The 14,672-nt window shown below is 58.0% G+C and overlaps 6 protein-coding genes across 6 annotated transcripts; 3 read left to right on the top strand and 3 right to left on the bottom strand.

The window, feature by feature from the left end:
• Nucleotides 1–47: 47 nt before the first annotated feature.
• On the bottom strand, nucleotides 48–2,347 carry wdr18 (WD repeat domain 18). The gene is made up of 9 exons (XM_077717739.1): nucleotides 2,015–2,347; nucleotides 1,743–1,853; nucleotides 1,472–1,605; nucleotides 1,223–1,364; nucleotides 996–1,139; nucleotides 723–915; nucleotides 480–634; nucleotides 333–401; nucleotides 48–253 (listed from the first exon to the last, which is right to left on the bottom strand). Exons 1-9 carry the CDS (start codon nucleotides 2,222–2,224, stop codon nucleotides 125–127), a joined length of 1,287 nt encoding a protein of 428 aa, XP_077573865.1. The 5' UTR covers nucleotides 2,225–2,347; the 3' UTR covers nucleotides 48–124.
• Nucleotides 2,348–2,501: 154 nt separating this feature from the next.
• Nucleotides 2,502–6,617, top strand: LOC144197133 (ELAV-like protein 1). Its single transcript, XM_077717738.1, has 8 exons — nucleotides 2,502–2,845; nucleotides 3,411–3,483; nucleotides 3,548–3,610; nucleotides 3,682–3,844; nucleotides 5,163–5,266; nucleotides 5,617–5,770; nucleotides 5,838–6,063; nucleotides 6,174–6,617. The coding sequence occupies exons 1-8, from the start codon at nucleotides 2,517–2,519 to the stop codon at nucleotides 6,481–6,483; spliced, it is 1,422 nt and encodes a 473-aa protein (XP_077573864.1). The 5' UTR covers nucleotides 2,502–2,516; the 3' UTR covers nucleotides 6,484–6,617.
• Nucleotides 6,618–6,844: 227 nt separating this feature from the next.
• stx6 (syntaxin 6) lies at nucleotides 6,845–8,970 on the top strand. Its single transcript, XM_077717740.1, has 8 exons — nucleotides 6,845–7,067; nucleotides 7,608–7,777; nucleotides 7,874–7,968; nucleotides 8,058–8,111; nucleotides 8,208–8,282; nucleotides 8,363–8,469; nucleotides 8,557–8,651; nucleotides 8,717–8,970. Exons 1-8 carry the CDS (start codon nucleotides 7,033–7,035, stop codon nucleotides 8,791–8,793), a joined length of 708 nt encoding a protein of 235 aa, XP_077573866.1. The 5' UTR covers nucleotides 6,845–7,032; the 3' UTR covers nucleotides 8,794–8,970.
• A 188-nt stretch (nucleotides 8,971–9,158) lies between these two features.
• Nucleotides 9,159–10,921, bottom strand: tmco1 (transmembrane and coiled-coil domains 1). The gene is made up of 7 exons (XM_077717742.1): nucleotides 10,756–10,921; nucleotides 10,010–10,087; nucleotides 9,868–9,927; nucleotides 9,756–9,802; nucleotides 9,611–9,678; nucleotides 9,385–9,529; nucleotides 9,159–9,298 (listed from the first exon to the last, which is right to left on the bottom strand). The coding sequence occupies exons 1-7, from the start codon at nucleotides 10,823–10,825 to the stop codon at nucleotides 9,200–9,202; spliced, it is 567 nt and encodes a 188-aa protein (XP_077573868.1). The 5' UTR covers nucleotides 10,826–10,921; the 3' UTR covers nucleotides 9,159–9,199.
• A 97-nt stretch (nucleotides 10,922–11,018) lies between these two features.
• aatf (apoptosis antagonizing transcription factor) lies at nucleotides 11,019–13,115 on the bottom strand. Its single transcript, XM_077717737.1, has 4 exons — nucleotides 12,654–13,115; nucleotides 11,968–12,486; nucleotides 11,641–11,898; nucleotides 11,019–11,540 (listed from the first exon to the last, which is right to left on the bottom strand). Exons 1-4 carry the CDS (start codon nucleotides 12,982–12,984, stop codon nucleotides 11,173–11,175), a joined length of 1,476 nt encoding a protein of 491 aa, XP_077573863.1. The 5' UTR covers nucleotides 12,985–13,115; the 3' UTR covers nucleotides 11,019–11,172.
• Nucleotides 13,086–14,648, top strand: magoh (mago homolog, exon junction complex subunit). Its single transcript, XM_077717743.1, has 5 exons — nucleotides 13,086–13,311; nucleotides 13,966–14,024; nucleotides 14,128–14,238; nucleotides 14,312–14,394; nucleotides 14,459–14,648. The coding sequence occupies exons 1-5, from the start codon at nucleotides 13,221–13,223 to the stop codon at nucleotides 14,556–14,558; spliced, it is 444 nt and encodes a 147-aa protein (XP_077573869.1). The 5' UTR covers nucleotides 13,086–13,220; the 3' UTR covers nucleotides 14,559–14,648.
• Nucleotides 14,649–14,672: the final 24 nt, after the last annotated feature.

Genomic DNA, 14,672 nt, shown 5'->3' with positions numbered 1-14,672 from the left:
GTCACGGATAAAAATGGCGAGACGGCGCAGATAAAAAAAGACGCCGGAGCGGCGGTGCCGGAGAGGCCGTTTATTGACAAGACGCGCGATGAAAAAGAAGGCACGGAGAACCAAAGGCCATCCGTCACGTGGCTTTTGTCAGCAGCTGACTGGAAAAGTCGTACAAATCCTTGTTGACTTTCTTCAGCGTCTGAACTTCCTCCTCCAGCTCGGCCACTCGCACTTTGCCGTTTTCGCCCTCGCCGTGGAACCACTGCGGACGGACCATGACAAGTCTCGGCAAAAGCGCGCTCCGCCCACGGCTCCCCGGAGACGGCGGCTCGGACGCTCACCTTGTCGCTCGCGGCGCCGGTCAGGGAATCCAGCCGGCGGGCTCTGCGCAAGTACGCCGTCTCTTCTTCCTGCCGGACAAATGGGACCCGGCGGCTTCGTGGACTCTGTGCTCGTTGGGTTAGTGTTAAACTCCCGACGGGTACTACCTGCGCGCGGCGTCCGGGCCGGACGTAAACGTCTCCGCACTGCCCCTCGCCGTCCGAGCGGTGGCGGCTGAAACGCGCCAGGGGGGCGGAGGGCCGCGAGTCCGGCAGGAACATGTTGGCGGGGGCCACCGCCAGGATGGCGTTGGTCACCGGGCCTGAAGGGGCGCCCAGGGCGGAGTCAAAGCGGGTAGTGCCCAGGGCGGAGTCGGAGCGGGTCGGGGCGCCCGAGCGGCGATCACCAACCTTTGTGCGCAAAGCAACGGACGCATTGCTTGCTCTGGACGTCCCAAAGTCGCACCGACTCGTCGTGCGATCCCGACGCCAGGAGCGTCCCGTCCATGGACACGGAGAGGCAGGTCACCATCTTTCTGTGGCCTTTGAAGGTCCGCTTGTCGTCTGCGTCGCACTGGAACAGTTTGTCGGCCGAGGGCGCGCCCTGCCGGCGGTGGGGACAAGCGCACGCACGCAGGCGCTCCTCAGACCGACGGACTCACGGCCACCTCGCGTCGGACTCACCTGAGCACACAGGGAGACCTGGAAGATGTTGCCGTCGCCGCCGCCGCAGAACAGGAAGTACTCGCAGGGGTCCAGCGTCACCGACGTGATTTCCACGTCAAAGACCACCGAGAGGAGAAGCTCGCCCGAAGACACCTCCCAAAGCTTTGCACACACCCGCACTCGTCAACACTGGCCAAGCTGGCGCGGAACAGAGGAGGAGGAGGAAGGAGGAGGCGGAGCCTAACCTTGACACTTTGGTCCAGGGAGGCGCTGGCCACTCGTCCCTGAGCTCCCATGGCCCCGCAGTGGAGGTCGGTGACGGGAAGAGAGTGACCGGCCAGGATGTGGCGGGGGTCGGGGGCTTGACTCACGTCCACCTGAATCACGCTGCGGACGGAGGTGGGGTTCACGGCCGGCTCTCCCAGAGGGTTTGGGGCGGCTGCGTCCGCCCGTCCTACAGCCAGGGGGGGGGGGGGGGGGGGGGGGGCACGTACCTGGCCAGGCTCCACACCAGAACCGTGCTGTCTTTCCCCCCGGAAACAAAATGGCTGCCGTCGTCGGTGAACTTCAGGCAGGTGACGTCCTGGTAGTGACGAGTCAGCACGCACAGCAGCTTGCCCGTGGACACCTGAGCCAAGGTGAGTCAGGTGGGTCAGGTGAGCGATGGGCCCTAACCTCCTGCACCCCCACCCACTTCCATTAGGCGGGCGGTCGGACCTCCTACAAGCCCGCCCACCGCCGGGCGGTTGGACCTCCTGCACCCACCTCCCACAGGTAGACAGCCTCGGCTACCCCAGCCGCCAAGAAGATTCCGTCGGCCGAGGCGCCGATGCAGGTGACGGCGCCCGGGCACACGATCTTCTGTTGAAGCGGTTCCTGTGGGGTTTTGCACCGGAAATGTGTTCTCAAAAAAAGCCATTCTAGGGCGAGCGAGCGTGAGCCGAGCCACGGCCGAGCATGTTTTGGAGGCCGATCCGTCCCACAACGAGTGGACAGTGAAGGCTTGATCTCCATTAGGTCCAGGCGCACGAGCGTACCTTCCTGTGGATCTCCCACACGTTGATGAAGTTCTTGGCCAGTTGCGCGGAGAGCAGGTACTGTCCGTCCAGGAGGCAAAGCGTCCGGGCCGAGCTGTTTCCGCCGCGGTACGAAAGCAGGCTGGAACCGCTGTGCACGTCGAACACCGACACGTTCCAGAGCTGGGAGCCGGCGTCGCTGCTGAGGAGCACCTCCAGCGGAGCCGACATCTTTCTTGCTAGTCTACTTGTTAGCCCGAGCCGCCGCTGCTGCCTCTGCCTCAGCCGCTCTTTCTTTTTCTTTTTTCTTCTCTTCTATCTTCTTCTTACTTCGCGGCACCCCGGACTCGCCGTCGCCCTCTGCCGGGGCTTAAATGCAAATCAACGTGACACAAGACAAGTCTGGCCACTTTCTCAACGTGATTGTAAAAAGAGGAGCAAAGCAAAAACACGAGTGAAAGATTCTTATGAATGACTTGACAGAATAATCGAACATCACCCCACGTGTGTGTTTATCGTCCAAATGAATATGATTTCATCCTTTTCGGGTACACCAAGGCCGGTAGCGAGCGAACCGTGTCACGCGGTCAGTGGCCAGAGAGTGGCGCTCGTGCGCACGTTGCCGTGCGCGAGAAGAAAACAAAACCAAAGAGAAAGAAGGGACGGAAGAGACGAAGAAGAAAAAGCTGCAGCGTTGCGCACCGGACTTTTTGTCGTCTTCGTCTGCTTTTTACGCAATTTTGCAGGCTTTCTCCCGTGGCCTCAGGCCCATTCGACTAGTCGCCAAAGCCAGACGTCGGCCGCTCGACAGGCGGGCAGCTGCTTTTCCTCGTCGTCTTTTCGTCGTTCCGGGTAAGAATCGGACGTGGCCTCTTCCCGCCATCCTTTTCTTTGTGTGAGCCGCGGCTGCCGCTAGTCCCTAGCCACTGCTAACTCCTAGCTCGTCGCTAGCTTCTGGCTAGTGCTAACTCCTAGCTCGTCGCTATCCGCACGTGTAACGTTGACGACAATGACGTTTGCGTCCGGACGGGCTTGATATTTCCATCACCGCCCGCCCGGTCGAGTCTAAGTCTTTGGCGAAAGTCGGCGTCACATCCCGAACTTTAGGCGCTGGCGACCGAACTTAGACAGCGAAAGGAAGGTCCGCGCCAAAACAAGCCTCCTGGTCTTTGGGTTCCCGACTACCGAAGTTTGGCTAGGCGGCAGCCGAAAGACGATTGACGTTTTGCTAGCCTGGCTTTTCGTTTTGTCTCGCTTTGACTGACTTCATTCGATGTTTACATACGCATAGCTAGCTGGCTAGCTAGCTGGTCCTGCTCAGTCGCGAGAAAGGGGGGAAAAAAACGAGCCGTTCCTCTCCGTCTGTTATGTTTTTTTTTTTTTTTTGTGGTTCCGTCTGATGATGCCGCCGTCACAGGGACCGGCGAGCGTCCATCAGGCGGCCCATCCGACGCATGGCGCTGAGACGAGGACACGTCAGGTACTTGAAGGTGAGCCCCCGGAGCGCTCCGTACCCCAAGCCGGGAACCGCCTGACGCCGCCGGCGTCTTTCAGGTGTGCGAGCTGCAGGCGCCCCAGACGGACGAGCAAGACTCCCAAGTAGCCGGTGTGGAGAAGGTGAGCCGCCCTGCGCCTCTCTTGTGGCCGACGCCCACCTGACGCCCCCTTTCGCCTCCCCTCCCCCGCAGGACATGTACGAGGACGACGGCTTCGTCCGGGAAGACGACGATTCCAGGACCAACCTGATCGTCAATTACTTGCCGCAGAGCATGAACCAGGACGAACTGCGCAACCTGTTTGCCAACCTGGGACAGGTGGAGTCGGCCAAGCTCATCCGGGACAAAGTCACGGGTACGTGGCGCTCCCTCCCTCCGTCGCCGCCGCCGCCGTTCGCGTCCCTTCCGAAAGGTCCGGGGCCGGCGGGGAGTCGGACGCTTTTCCCAAAGAAGCCGCCGGTTTGGCTTGGTTCCGGATGCCTCCATTGGCTCCGGCCTCAATTTTCCCTCGGTGCGTCCGGATGTGTCTGGAGACGTTAGATGGCAAAAAGCTACCTTCCCTGTCACTCGCCCCCTTCCAAATGTTTCTAGTGGTTCCGTAAACGGACCGGCAAAAGCTTTGCGTCTTGAGGCCATACGTGCGCTCTACCCTGTGGTACTTCATTTGGACTGGTGTATTCAAGCACCTGAAGGAAAATGTGCTAATTAGCGCGTGCCATTGGCCTTATTTTGCCTTTTTTTTCTTTGGCAATGGCCATCTTTTACATGGGAACAGGCGTTGGAATGGTCGTCGACGTTCCCTTTTATACACTCTGATTCTCCTCCTTGTTAAACGTCCTGCAGGTTAAAGTCGTTTTTCCCCCTTTTCTTTGAGTCCGCCCAAAAAAAAGTGAGCCCGACATCACGACTTTGAAGGTAGAATCGCGCGAGCCGCCGTCTGTGGGGGGCGGGGGACCGACCCCGTGTGTCGGAAGCTCAAAAATTCCCCTTTTGTGGAAAAATGTCTATCTGATTGGTTCACGGAAAAAAAGGCTTCTGGCGGCGACGTCGACCGACCAGGAGGCGCCAGGCCCCGCCCCACCCGCCGCCGGGAAGGCCGACCAACCCCGAGGAAGCCTTTTGGATTGCCTTTTATTTTGAAAGGTCGACACCCTGTGGGTGTTTTTCTTTTCTTTTGGCCAATGTTGTACGTTGGGCCAATTTGTCTATCTGTCCATCTGTGTATATGAGAAGGCGGCCATCTTTTCTTTTTGAAACAATGTCAAATGATCCGCAGATGAAAAGGGACGACTTGACCTGTGAAAATTGGGGGCGAAAGTCACGGATGTCCCCACCCAATTGTGTGCTATTCATCTCCCAAAAAGCGGGCTTATCAAATAGAAGCTACGCCTCTCTGGTCACCTGGTGGATGGCGGCGGCAAAAGAGTTGACCCAAAAAAAAAAAAAAAAAAAAAGTTTTTTTTTTTTTTGAAACTGGTCGGTCACGATTGGGGGGCGGACATCCCCAAACCAAGGCCCTCCCCCAATCTTCCGGGCGTGTCGCCATTACGCCGCGTGTAGCTTTCGGGAGCCAGAGGTGAAAGGTGATTTGGCCCGGGCGGGCCCGCCTCTTTGCACTTTTGTTGACCATTTTGTTGTTGTTTTTGTTTTGTTGTTTTGCTTTGTGTTTCTAGGCCACAGTTTAGGTTACGGCTTTGTTAACTTTGTTAACGCTAGTGATGCCGAGAGGGCAATCAGTTCCCTCAACGGCCTGAGGCTTCAGTCTAAAACCATCAAGGTAAAGTCCCACTTTCACTCGCTGCTCGCTAGGGGGCGCCAAAAGATACTCAACCTTTTTTTTTTTCTTTTCTTTTTTGGTTTTTGACAAAAACCACTTCTACTGTGCCTGTCTTTATTTTTCTTTTTTTTTTTTTTTTAAACTGATTCTTTGATTGGATCAAGAATTAATGTCTTTGATTTCCTCGTTTTCCCCTCAAAACTCGGCTGTTAAGATTGATTTGATTTTTGATTTTTATTTACATGTAATGTGACTTTGGCCAAATGTACGCGGCGCCGTTTGCGCGCGAAAACGTCGGTCGTCGTCGTCGGTCGGACGGAGCGCCCTGACGTGCACGCCTCTCCCCGCAGGTGTCGTTTGCCCGGCCCAGCTCGGACACCATCAAAGACGCCAACCTGTACATTAGCGGCCTGCCGCGCGCCATCAGTCAGCGGGACCTGGAAGACATGTTTGCCCGCTTTGGACACATCATCAATTCCCGCGTGCTGGTGGACCAGGCCTCGGGTAAGTGCCCTCGTCCGTCCGACCGTCCGTCCGACAGACATGAGCACGTCCCGCCGTCCTCCTCCAGGTCTGTCCAGGGGCGTGGCCTTCATCCGCTTCGACAAGCGGGCGGAGGCGGAGGAGGCCATCAAACAGCTGAACGGGAAGATGGCGCCCGGGGGCTCGGAGACCCTGACGGTCAAGTTTGCCGCCAATCCCAACCAGGTCCGCCACACTCAGCTGGCCTCGCAAGCCTACCAGGGCCAGCCACGCCGCGCGGCCGGTCCCGTGCACCACCAGGCGCAGAGGTTCAGGTAGGGGCGGTGGCGTCGTCGTCCAATGGAAAGAAAGCCTCTATTGTCATCGTACGCCAGCCACGGCGGCGGATAACCAAAAGCGCTCCCTCTCTCCCTCCCTCCCGCAGATTTTCACCCATGGGCGCGGATTACGGCGGCGGGGCTCCGGCGGGCGGCCCCGCCGGCTGGTGCATCTTCATCTACAACCTGGGCCAGGAGGCGGACGAGTCCATGCTGTGGCAGCTTTTCGGGCCCTTTGGCGCCGTCAGCAACGTCAAGGTGATCCGAGACTTCAACAGCAACAAGTGCAAAGGCTTCGGCTTCGTCACCATGAGCAACTACGAGGAGGCGGCCGTGGCCATCCACAACCTCAACGGTTACAGGCTGGGCGACAAAGTCCTGCAGGTCTCCTTCAAGACCAGCAAAGGTCACAAGTAGATGGGATCAAGCCTTGGTTTTTTTTTTAAGTAGTTGCTCGCCCCCCCCCTTAACCCCCATTTCGTTTCTCGGACTAGTCTTAGACTTGTTTTTTTTTTTTGTGAAACCAAATCAATTAAAAAAAAACAAACTCATCCCTAAAGTCTCGTGCGCACTTTGCTCGACCGTGGAAAGAAAAAAAAAGGCGAGGGATTCCCGCCTGACACCTGAGAAGTCTTCAAATCAACGAGCCCCCAAAAGAAGCATTCGTCTGTGCTCGCCGACCAGAAGAAAGTAAGAGAAGACCGCAATTGAAATCGCCGACTGCTCTATTTTGTCGTGGGGCTTGCCTTCTGTCCGCCAGATGGCGGTAGACTGCGCGGATAACCTCGGAGCTTTTCCACCGCGGGGGGCGCCTTCGCCAGCGTCGTCGCCTTCGCCTCCGTCTTGGTCGTCGACAAATGTCAACAAAAGGTGGTCGCTCGCGTGGAGACTTGCGAACCCCGGAGCTGGTCGCCAACGCCATAATGGGCTTCCTCCTTCTCCTGTCGGACTGAAGCGGTGGGCAACATGTCCATGGAAGACCCCTTCTTCGTCGTCAAAGGGTTAGCCCGCTCACGCTAGCCAAGCTAAAGCGTCCGTCGATACACTCGTCGCTCTGGAGACGGCTTATTGCAAGTCCCATTTTCTTCGTCTCCGGACCTGTCAGTCCTCTCACCTTTTGCCTTTCGGGCATCCGTCTTGAGTGGCAAATTGGGAGGCTGGCTTGGCAGGTCTGGGCAGGACGCCCGACGGAACGGCCAGCGGCTTCGGCCAGCGGCTTCGGCCAGCGGCTTCGGCCAGCGGCTTCGGCCAGCGGCTTCGGCCAGCGGCTTCGGCCAGCGGCTTCGGCCAGCGGCTTCGGCCAGCGGCTTCGGCCTGCCTTGTTTTGTAGCAAACGGAACCAACAAACAAGGAAAAGCCAGTACTGTCGGCCGGTGCACCGCCGATAGTACTGGCTTTTCTTTGTTTGTCGGTTCCGTTTTGCTACAAAATCCGATTGCAGAGAAGGGTCGGCACGGGTGGGCTCGGTTCCGCTCGAGCCAAAGCACATTTGTCACATGTTGTTGTTGTTGTTGTCATTTTGTGTGTGTGTGTGATGCCAGCGAGGTGCAGAAGGCGCTGAGCGGCGCCCAGAGCCTCCACGGGCGATGGGCTCACTTGGCGACGGAAGGGAGCGGAGCCTCCAAGGAGGAGATGGACTGGACCACCAACGAGCTCAGGAACAGTTTGCGCTCCATCGAGTGGGACTTGGAAGACCTGGATGAGACAATTGATATCCTATCAAGCTAGCTCTGGCCCCGGTGCCCGTGTGTTTGTGTTTGGTTGGCCGTTTCCTCCGCCAGCCACCTCCTTAACGGCGCCCCCCAACGCATCGTGGAGTCCAACCCCAAGAAGTTCAACCTGGACGGCGCCGAGCTGGCAAAGAGGAAAGCCTTCATCGTCGCCACCAGGCGCGCCGTCAAGGTCGCCGACCGGCCTGCCGAGCCTCCCTCCGATGCCCGCGCTGTCCGTGTTGGGCTTCCGACGTGACCCTTTGGCTCCCTCTCTTTTAGGAGATGAAGGAGCGCATGTCCGGCAGTCCGGCCGTGACCTTCGCCGACAAGCGGGTGGGTGGCCCATCCGCGCTTTAAGCGCGAGTGGCCGGACCTCCGACCTCGACCGCCTTTTCGGGAGCCCGGTCTGAGTGTTCCCAATGCGCGCAGGCCACCGGAGAGTACGGGGCCCCGACGCGGCGGGCCAACGCCGACTTTCTGGAGGAGCAGCAGGTCCAGCAACAGGTGGGTGGGGCCGACGCACGGCCGGCTTGCTCCGCCCGCCCGCCGATCGTTGGACGGACGGCTCTTCCCTTTCTGGGTAGCTGATGACGGAGCAGCAGGACGAGCAGCTGCGACTGGTGTCTGGAAGCGTGGGCGTCCTCAAGAACATGTCGGAGCGCATCGGCTTGGAGCTGGACCAGCAGGCCGAGTGAGGCTTCTTTTTGCCCGGTGCCGACGGACCGCCGTCGCCGCCGTCGTCGTCGTCATCATCCCGTCTCTCTGTCTCTACCGGCAGCGCCCTGGACGACATGGGCCTGGAGATGGAGCGCGCTCACTCCCGGCTGGACAACGTCATGAAGAAAATGGCTAAAGTGTCCCACATGACCAGCGGTAAGTAGGCGGGTGGGTGGGCCCAAGTCGGGGCCCCCTTCTGACCCGACTTTGCCCGGACGCAGATCGCCGCCAGTGGTGCGCCATCGGCGTGCTCCTGGCCGTTCTCCTGGTGGTCCTCATCCTCCTCTTTGTCCTGTGACGGCGTGCCCATCCCGAAGAACACTAAAGACGCGCCGTCCTTTGTCGCTTCCCGAATCGGAACGAAACTAAACACTAAACGGCGCGTCCTCCCGACGGGGACGTGGCGTCCCAAAAGTAGCCCGTACGCCGGCGCCCGACCGTCAATTTAAATAAAGGCGTTTGTCTTCTTCTCCCAGCGAGCCCACCCAAATTCTTTTGGCCACGTCCGATGGAATAGATAGCCCACACTTTGACACCGTTTTTTCCAGGCTATTTGAGAAATCATGGCTCGTGGGTCACGGCGCCTCCACCGACTCGCCCGCGGGCCCCCATTTTGGCGGAGGAGGCGGCGTCGTTTGCAAAGAGACGGGACGGAGACGGGACAACGGGAGCAAACACATTTTTATTTTTGTCTTTGTGCGAGCTCAGGAGAACTTGGCGGCCTGGGGAGGCGGTCCCAGGAAGCCCCCGGCCTGCTTGGTGGCCGCCCTGGAGGGCGCCAGGCCCAGCATCTTCTGGATGTTCTGCCAAGGGGGAAAAAAAAAAAGAAGGCTGGCTACGACCCGAAATGACGGCACGCGCACGCGGGCTGACCAACTGGCTGAGTCACCTGTCGGATGGACATGGTGCACAGGATGTAGAGGAAGATGAAGGAGCAGTCGGTGTAGTCGTCGCCCAGCAGGTTGCGGTGCGACAGGCCCTGAATGTACGACAGCGGCACAAAGGGCAGCTTGGCCACCACGCGCCCGTCGAAACTGAAAGGGGGGAGAAACGTGACGGGAAGCCACCGGAAAGACCCGCCTCCGGGGGGGAAAGGCCCGCCTCGGCAGACTCACATGGAGTTGAACATGCCCATCAGAGCCGTGAAGCAGAAGCCGATGGCAAACATGGACTTCATGCGCACCTGCGCGGGAAAGCAAAAGGTCAGACGGGCGGGAGTGGTGACGGCGGCCACCGGGGTCGGCGCCCACGACCACCCACCATGGACAAATCCCGATTGTTGTTCTTCAGTTTCTCTTCTTGTCGTTCTGCAAACAGGAGGTCAGTCATATGTTACTACCCACGGCGCCACGGCCCGTACCCTTCCCCTTACCGATCTTCTTCTTCTGCTGGCGTCCCGCCGATTCCGTGATGGTCTCCTTCTTCTTCTCCACTGCGGCAAAAGACACAAGAGGAATCTCAGTTGACTGCCGGCCAGGGGGACGGCCGGGCCGCGGCGAGGTGAGCGGGCTCACGTTTCTTGCTCTGCTTTTCCACCTCCGCCTTGAGCCGCTTGTACTTGTCGGTGCGGTACACCAGCACCCACGTGATTCCTGTCCCGCGGGGTGGGGAGAAGTCAAAAAAGGGGCCAGCCGAGAGAGAATACGGCTCGCCGCCGGACTCGCGTCCATCGACTTTGAGACGCGTCGGAAGCCTTCCCGTGGAGCTAGTGACCTCGCGCATGGCCATATTTGCTCCGGCCTGGGTTCGGTAGTGAGACGACGACTCGACTGGTAATTTATCCCCTCGCTATGTCGCGTAACGCTATATATTTGCTGCGAGCAGGCTTTGGTTTAGGCTTAGAATCGGACAGGAGAGGAAACGACACGACTGGCATTTTAGCGCCCCGACCGGGCCGAGCTGTAAAAGTGCAGGCAAAGGCAAAAAGCCTCCCACGGTGAATGACATTCGAACGCGTCGTGTTGGCAGTCGTTCCGAGCGGATTCGGCCTGCTAAAATACATTTCCCGTCAGGCACTTGGGAACAATAGGCCGATTAGCACTTGGAGGGCCTTTTCCGTGGAGCAGTGCAGTGGCTTTTGAAAAAGACAAGCACGTCATCTCTCGCGGTCGGTCCGAAAGCACGATGAATGCACCACTGCTCACACTTTATTTCTTTATTGGCTAAAACGTGATCACGGGGCGGAGCCGTATGCGTGAAATGTGGACTGTTGAGAAGGCGGTTAGCATCGCCTTTCAGACGCCGGTCGGCGTTAGCTCACCTTCGGCTAGCAAGGCGGTGCACACGGAGATGAAGACGATGAGGATGGTGTCCGCGAACATGGTGCTCATCTTTCGGGCCCACAAATCTAAAGGATCGGACGGCCAATGCCAGCGGAAAACAAGCGAGCGGAACCGACGAGACGAGCTAATGCTTCCGGTTCCCGTCGCCCCGCTGTCAAAATCGATGCCATCTCCAGGCGGCCATCTTGCGTCGGGGAGGTCGCACTCAAATCAATTGGTCCACTCCGTCTTCATTTGTCAACTCCGGGTTTAGCAAAGGTTCAGGTTGGTAGCAATCTCCGTAGTCTTTTAAGGATGCGCCATTTGTCTCTGATGTCACTTTTATTTCAACACAAAAATATACATTGTTCTTCTGTCCCCTCCAGGAAAAAAAGCCCCGGCCGGGCGCTCCGCGGCTAGTCCAGGACGTAGCGGGCGTCGCCGGCCCCGGAGGCCACGGCAAAGAGGCTCCGGAAGAGCTGGTCGCGGGCGTCGTGGGCCAGCTCGTCGGCGTGGATCACGGGCGCCATGAAGTTGAGCAGCTTGGCGTGCGCGTGGAAGCGGATCTTGCGACCTTTGCTGGCCTTGGTGTCCACCTGCTTCTTCTTCATCTTGCCTCGCAGCTTCTGGATCCGCAGCCACTGGGGCCCGCCGGCCGCCTCCGTGGCCGCCTCCTCGCGCTCGATCAGCTCGCGCAGCAGCTGGTGGTAGAAGTCGTCGTCGTCGAACACGTCCTCGTCCTCCGCCGCTCCTCGCCGGCCGCCTTCGCCGCCCTTCTCCTTCGCTGCGTCCGTCACAGAAGATTGCCGGCGTTAGTTTCTTTTCTTCTCTTTCAATTTGCAACAGCACCCCCCACCAGATCGTCACGCTCGACCCTGACCCACCGGCAGAAGGGAGCCCACGCGCCGGGTCCCCGAGGACGCGGTATTCCGAGCGCCGCGTTCGGGTGCGTCGCAGCAGCCGCTCCCGGTCGGCGAGGATGCGCTCCACCTGGCTGGGGGCGTCGCGTTCCAGCGCGGCGAAGCGGCCTCCCCCGGCCCGGGTCTTGTCCTGCCACTCGCGCAGCAGGGCGTCGCCGTGGGGCCGGAAGGCGGCGAAACGTCGGGCCGCAGTCTCCTCCGCCGTCTCCTCCGCCTGTCCCCCTGAGTGACGAGACGGACCCGCGTCAAAAGAGCGGCGGTATGTTTGGACGACGGGGGTCGGGGACCCACCTTGGGGGCTCTCCGGGACGGGCACGGCACTCTGGCGCAACAGCCCGAGGTGGAGCTCTGCCAAGGCACTCCGCAAGGCCCGGGAGGCCTGACCCGCGTCCCGTAGGGCGGCGGCCAGCGGGGCGCCGCCTCGCTCCCGGAAGTACGGGAGGGCGCGGGGGCGGGGCAGGAGGTTGGCGCGGCCCAGCGCTTTCTGCATCTGGATGCGCGTCCGCAGCAGGCGGTCCCACAGCGCCAGCTGGCGGCGCACCGCCTCGCCCTTCTCCACCTCCACCCCGCCGGCTCCGGCCCCAGAGAAGGCCCGCACGCCGCCCTCCTCTTCCTCCTCCTCCTCCTTGTCAGAGTCCGCCTCTCCTTCGCCGAGCTCGTCCGACTCCGATTCGGACGCCTTTGCTTTGACTCGTCTTTCCTCCTCCTTGTATTCGTCTTCTTCTTCTTCTTCTCCTCCTTCTTCGCCGTCGTCGTCAAATTCTTGGACACTGCCATCTTCCTCCTCGTCCTCCTCCTCGTTTTCCTCTTCTTAAATAAAGAGTCGAAAGGCAGAAGAGAATGAACTCGGCCCATTTCTGACTAGGCTTGGCAAAAGTGAAACGATGTGATATTACATCACTATACACCCACGTTTAGAAATACATCCTTTAAATGTAGCTACTACATCTTGTCTGTGAATAAGAAGGAATACATACTTAGATCTTGATCATAGTAATCACCATCATCATCATCATCATCATCATCATCATCATCATCATCATCATCTTGTTGGTCGATTTCCATGTGGTGGAAGAGCTGCTGGCGGCTGACTGCCTGGCCCAGGTACCTCCCGTCGCTCTCGGCCAACGTAACGAAGGCGTTTTTCTTCCGCAGCGTGCCGACGCCGACCTCCTCCTGGACGTCGTCTCCGTCGAAGGCGTCGACAAGTTGGGCTTTGGTGGCCTCGTCATGGTCGTCCTCGGGGTCGGCCAACTTTGGCTGCGGGTTGAGGAGCTCCTGGAGCTGCTCCGAAAAGGAGGTGGCCATGACGACGCTGCCTGCAAAAAAAAAAAAAAAACAACACCGCGAACGAACGAACGAACGAGCGAGCGAGCGACCGAGCGCGTGCAAATTGGAGCGGCGCTTGCCGATGACGTTGCTATGCCTAGCGAGTTTGCGCATGCGCCTTAGTCGGTTCCACTCGCTCTTCGTTCTCGCTCGCTACTGTCGGCGGGACTCTTTTCAGCTTCCTTCCTCCCTCACAAACTTCGCCAACGTCTATCATGTCCACCAGTGACTTTTACCTGAGGTATTACGTCGGACACAAAGGCAAATTTGGCCACGAGTTCTTGGAGTTCGAGTTTAGACCCGATGGTAAGTGGAGTGCGGGCTAGAAGCTAACGTGGTTAACCGAGCGAGGCTAAGCTAAGCTAAACCAAGCTAGGCCTCAGCCCTCCGGACGCGCTGCAAACGTACTTCTTGTGTCAGAAAGTTTAGATTTTTCAAGCCTTACGACGACTTGAAGTCACGGCGCCTTGCTTTCGAAGGTTAAGATGAAATGCGGCCCATTCAAAGAAGAAGAAAAAAATGGGATCGTAGTCGACCCTGAATGAATGACTTGCTCAGAAGTAAACATTTCAGAGGGGTCTCGCTTAATGTATTTCAACACGGACGCTTTGCACATTAGGACGAACCGTAAACGTGTATTGAGATCGCCATTTGTATATCCCCCGAATACAAGTTAATCATCGAAGAATTAGAACGTGTTGAATGCAATTCATGGGCGGCAAATGTCACCTCGTTCTCTTTATTCCAAGCGAGGAACTATTGCTGGAACAAAAAAAAGAGAGCTAAGATTCAGTACCTGCTTTGGTCCAGCGGGAAACAAAATGTGGGTCGGGAAAGTTTGGTCAAATTAGAAATTTGGTCTCTACAAATGGAGGCTCGAAATGCAGTTTTTGGTAAGGAAAAGGCCGCAGCTAAAACTAAGTTGTCGATGACTCTTTTTCTTCTTTTTGGTCCTTGCAGGCAAACTACGCTATGCCAATAACAGCAACTACAAGAATGATGTCATGATCAGAAAGGAGGTGGGTTTCTGTCTTTTTCTTGGATTTTTTTTGGTGTGTGGTCCGATTGCCGCGGCTTTACAGTTTGCCATTCTTCCTCTTCCTCCTCCTCCTCCTCTTCCAGGCGTACGTCCACAAAAGCGTGATGGAGGAGCTGAAGAGGATCATCGACGACAGCGAGATCACCAAAGAGGACGACGCGCTGTGGCCGCCGCCGGACCGCGTGGGACGACAGGTAGCGTGTGACCGCCGTCGACCGGTCCCGTTCGGACGCGACCATTTTTTTTCATTCTTCTCCCCCCCAAAAGGAACTGGAAATTGTCATCGGGGACGAGCACATTTCTTTCACCACGTCCAAAATTGGCTCCTTGATCGACGTCAACCAGTCCAAGTAAGTAAATGGGGGCGGCGCTCCCCCCCCCCTTTCTCTGACCGGGCCGCCTTGGGTTTTTCAGGGATCCCGAAGGTCTGCGAGTCTTTTACTACCTGGTGCAGGACCTGAAGTGCTTGGTCTTCAGTCTGATCGGTCTTCACTTCAAGATCAAGCCCATCTAAGCGGACACTTTTTTTGTATTTTCCTTTTCCCCGCCTTTTGTACATTTGCTTGTCTTTGTTGACTTTTTTGAAATAAATCTTTTGAGCGACGTTCTGCGAGCGCGTCTTCATCTG

The sequence above is a fragment of the Stigmatopora nigra genome, chromosome 5 (genome assembly GCF_051989575.1).
Source record: "Stigmatopora nigra isolate UIUO_SnigA chromosome 5, RoL_Snig_1.1, whole genome shotgun sequence".
NCBI classification, from domain to species: Eukaryota; Metazoa; Chordata; class Actinopteri; order Syngnathiformes; family Syngnathidae; genus Stigmatopora; species Stigmatopora nigra.
Note: the sequence above shows the minus strand (reverse complement) of the source record. Positions and strands in the feature narration are given on the sequence as shown.

What these genes read in the sequence shown, in the direction of transcription:
- wdr18 (XM_077717739.1), bottom strand. Translation starts at nt 2,224, where the DNA reads ATGTCGGCTCCGCTGGAGGTGCTCCTCAGCAGCGACGCCGGCTCCCAG. An exon ending in TGTGGGAGATCCACAGGAAG is followed by an intron (nt 1,854 to 2,014) that starts GTACGCTCGTGC and finishes AAAACCCCACAG; the next exon opens with GAACCGCTTCAACAGAAGAT. An exon ending in CTGGTGTGGAGCCTGGCCAG is followed by an intron (nt 1,365 to 1,471) that starts GTACGTGCCCCC and finishes CTCCGTCCGCAG; the next exon opens with CGTGATTCAGGTGGACGTGA.
- LOC144197133 (XM_077717738.1), top strand. Translation starts at nt 2,517, where the DNA reads ATGAATATGATTTCATCCTTTTCGGGTACACCAAGGCCGGTAGCGAGC. An exon ending in GCTGGTGGACCAGGCCTCGG is followed by an intron (nt 5,771 to 5,837) that starts GTAAGTGCCCTC and finishes GTCCTCCTCCAG; the next exon opens with GTCTGTCCAGGGGCGTGGCC. An exon ending in CACCAGGCGCAGAGGTTCAG is followed by an intron (nt 6,064 to 6,173) that starts GTAGGGGCGGTG and finishes TCCCTCCCGCAG; the next exon opens with ATTTTCACCCATGGGCGCGG.
- stx6 (XM_077717740.1), top strand. Translation starts at nt 7,033, where the DNA reads ATGTCCATGGAAGACCCCTTCTTCGTCGTCAAAGG. An exon ending in CCCTTCTTCGTCGTCAAAGG is followed by an intron (nt 7,068 to 7,607) that starts GTTAGCCCGCTC and finishes GTGTGATGCCAG; the next exon opens with CGAGGTGCAGAAGGCGCTGA. An exon ending in CCACCAGGCGCGCCGTCAAG is followed by an intron (nt 7,969 to 8,057) that starts GTCGCCGACCGG and finishes CCTCTCTTTTAG; the next exon opens with GAGATGAAGGAGCGCATGTC.
- tmco1 (XM_077717742.1), bottom strand. Translation starts at nt 10,825, where the DNA reads ATGAGCACCATGTTCGCGGACACCATCCTCATCGTCTTCATCTCCGTG. An exon ending in ACAATCGGGATTTGTCCATG is followed by an intron (nt 9,679 to 9,755) that starts GTGGGTGGTCGT and finishes TTTCCCGCGCAG; the next exon opens with GTGCGCATGAAGTCCATGTT. An exon ending in ATGGGCATGTTCAACTCCAT is followed by an intron (nt 9,530 to 9,610) that starts GTGAGTCTGCCG and finishes CCCCCCTTTCAG; the next exon opens with TTTCGACGGGCGCGTGGTGG.
- aatf (XM_077717737.1), bottom strand. Translation starts at nt 12,984, where the DNA reads ATGGCCACCTCCTTTTCGGAGCAGCTCCAGGAGCTCCTCAACCCGCAG. An exon ending in TTACTATGATCAAGATCTAA is followed by an intron (nt 12,487 to 12,653) that starts GTATGTATTCCT and finishes TCTTTATTTAAG; the next exon opens with AAGAGGAAAACGAGGAGGAG. An exon ending in CGTCCCGGAGAGCCCCCAAG is followed by an intron (nt 11,899 to 11,967) that starts GTGGGTCCCCGA and finishes CTCGTCACTCAG; the next exon opens with GGGGACAGGCGGAGGAGACG.
- magoh (XM_077717743.1), top strand. Translation starts at nt 13,221, where the DNA reads ATGTCCACCAGTGACTTTTACCTGAGGTATTACGTCGGACACAAAGGC. An exon ending in GTTCGAGTTTAGACCCGATG is followed by an intron (nt 13,312 to 13,965) that starts GTAAGTGGAGTG and finishes TGGTCCTTGCAG; the next exon opens with GCAAACTACGCTATGCCAAT. An exon ending in CGGACCGCGTGGGACGACAG is followed by an intron (nt 14,239 to 14,311) that starts GTAGCGTGTGAC and finishes CCCCCCCAAAAG; the next exon opens with GAACTGGAAATTGTCATCGG.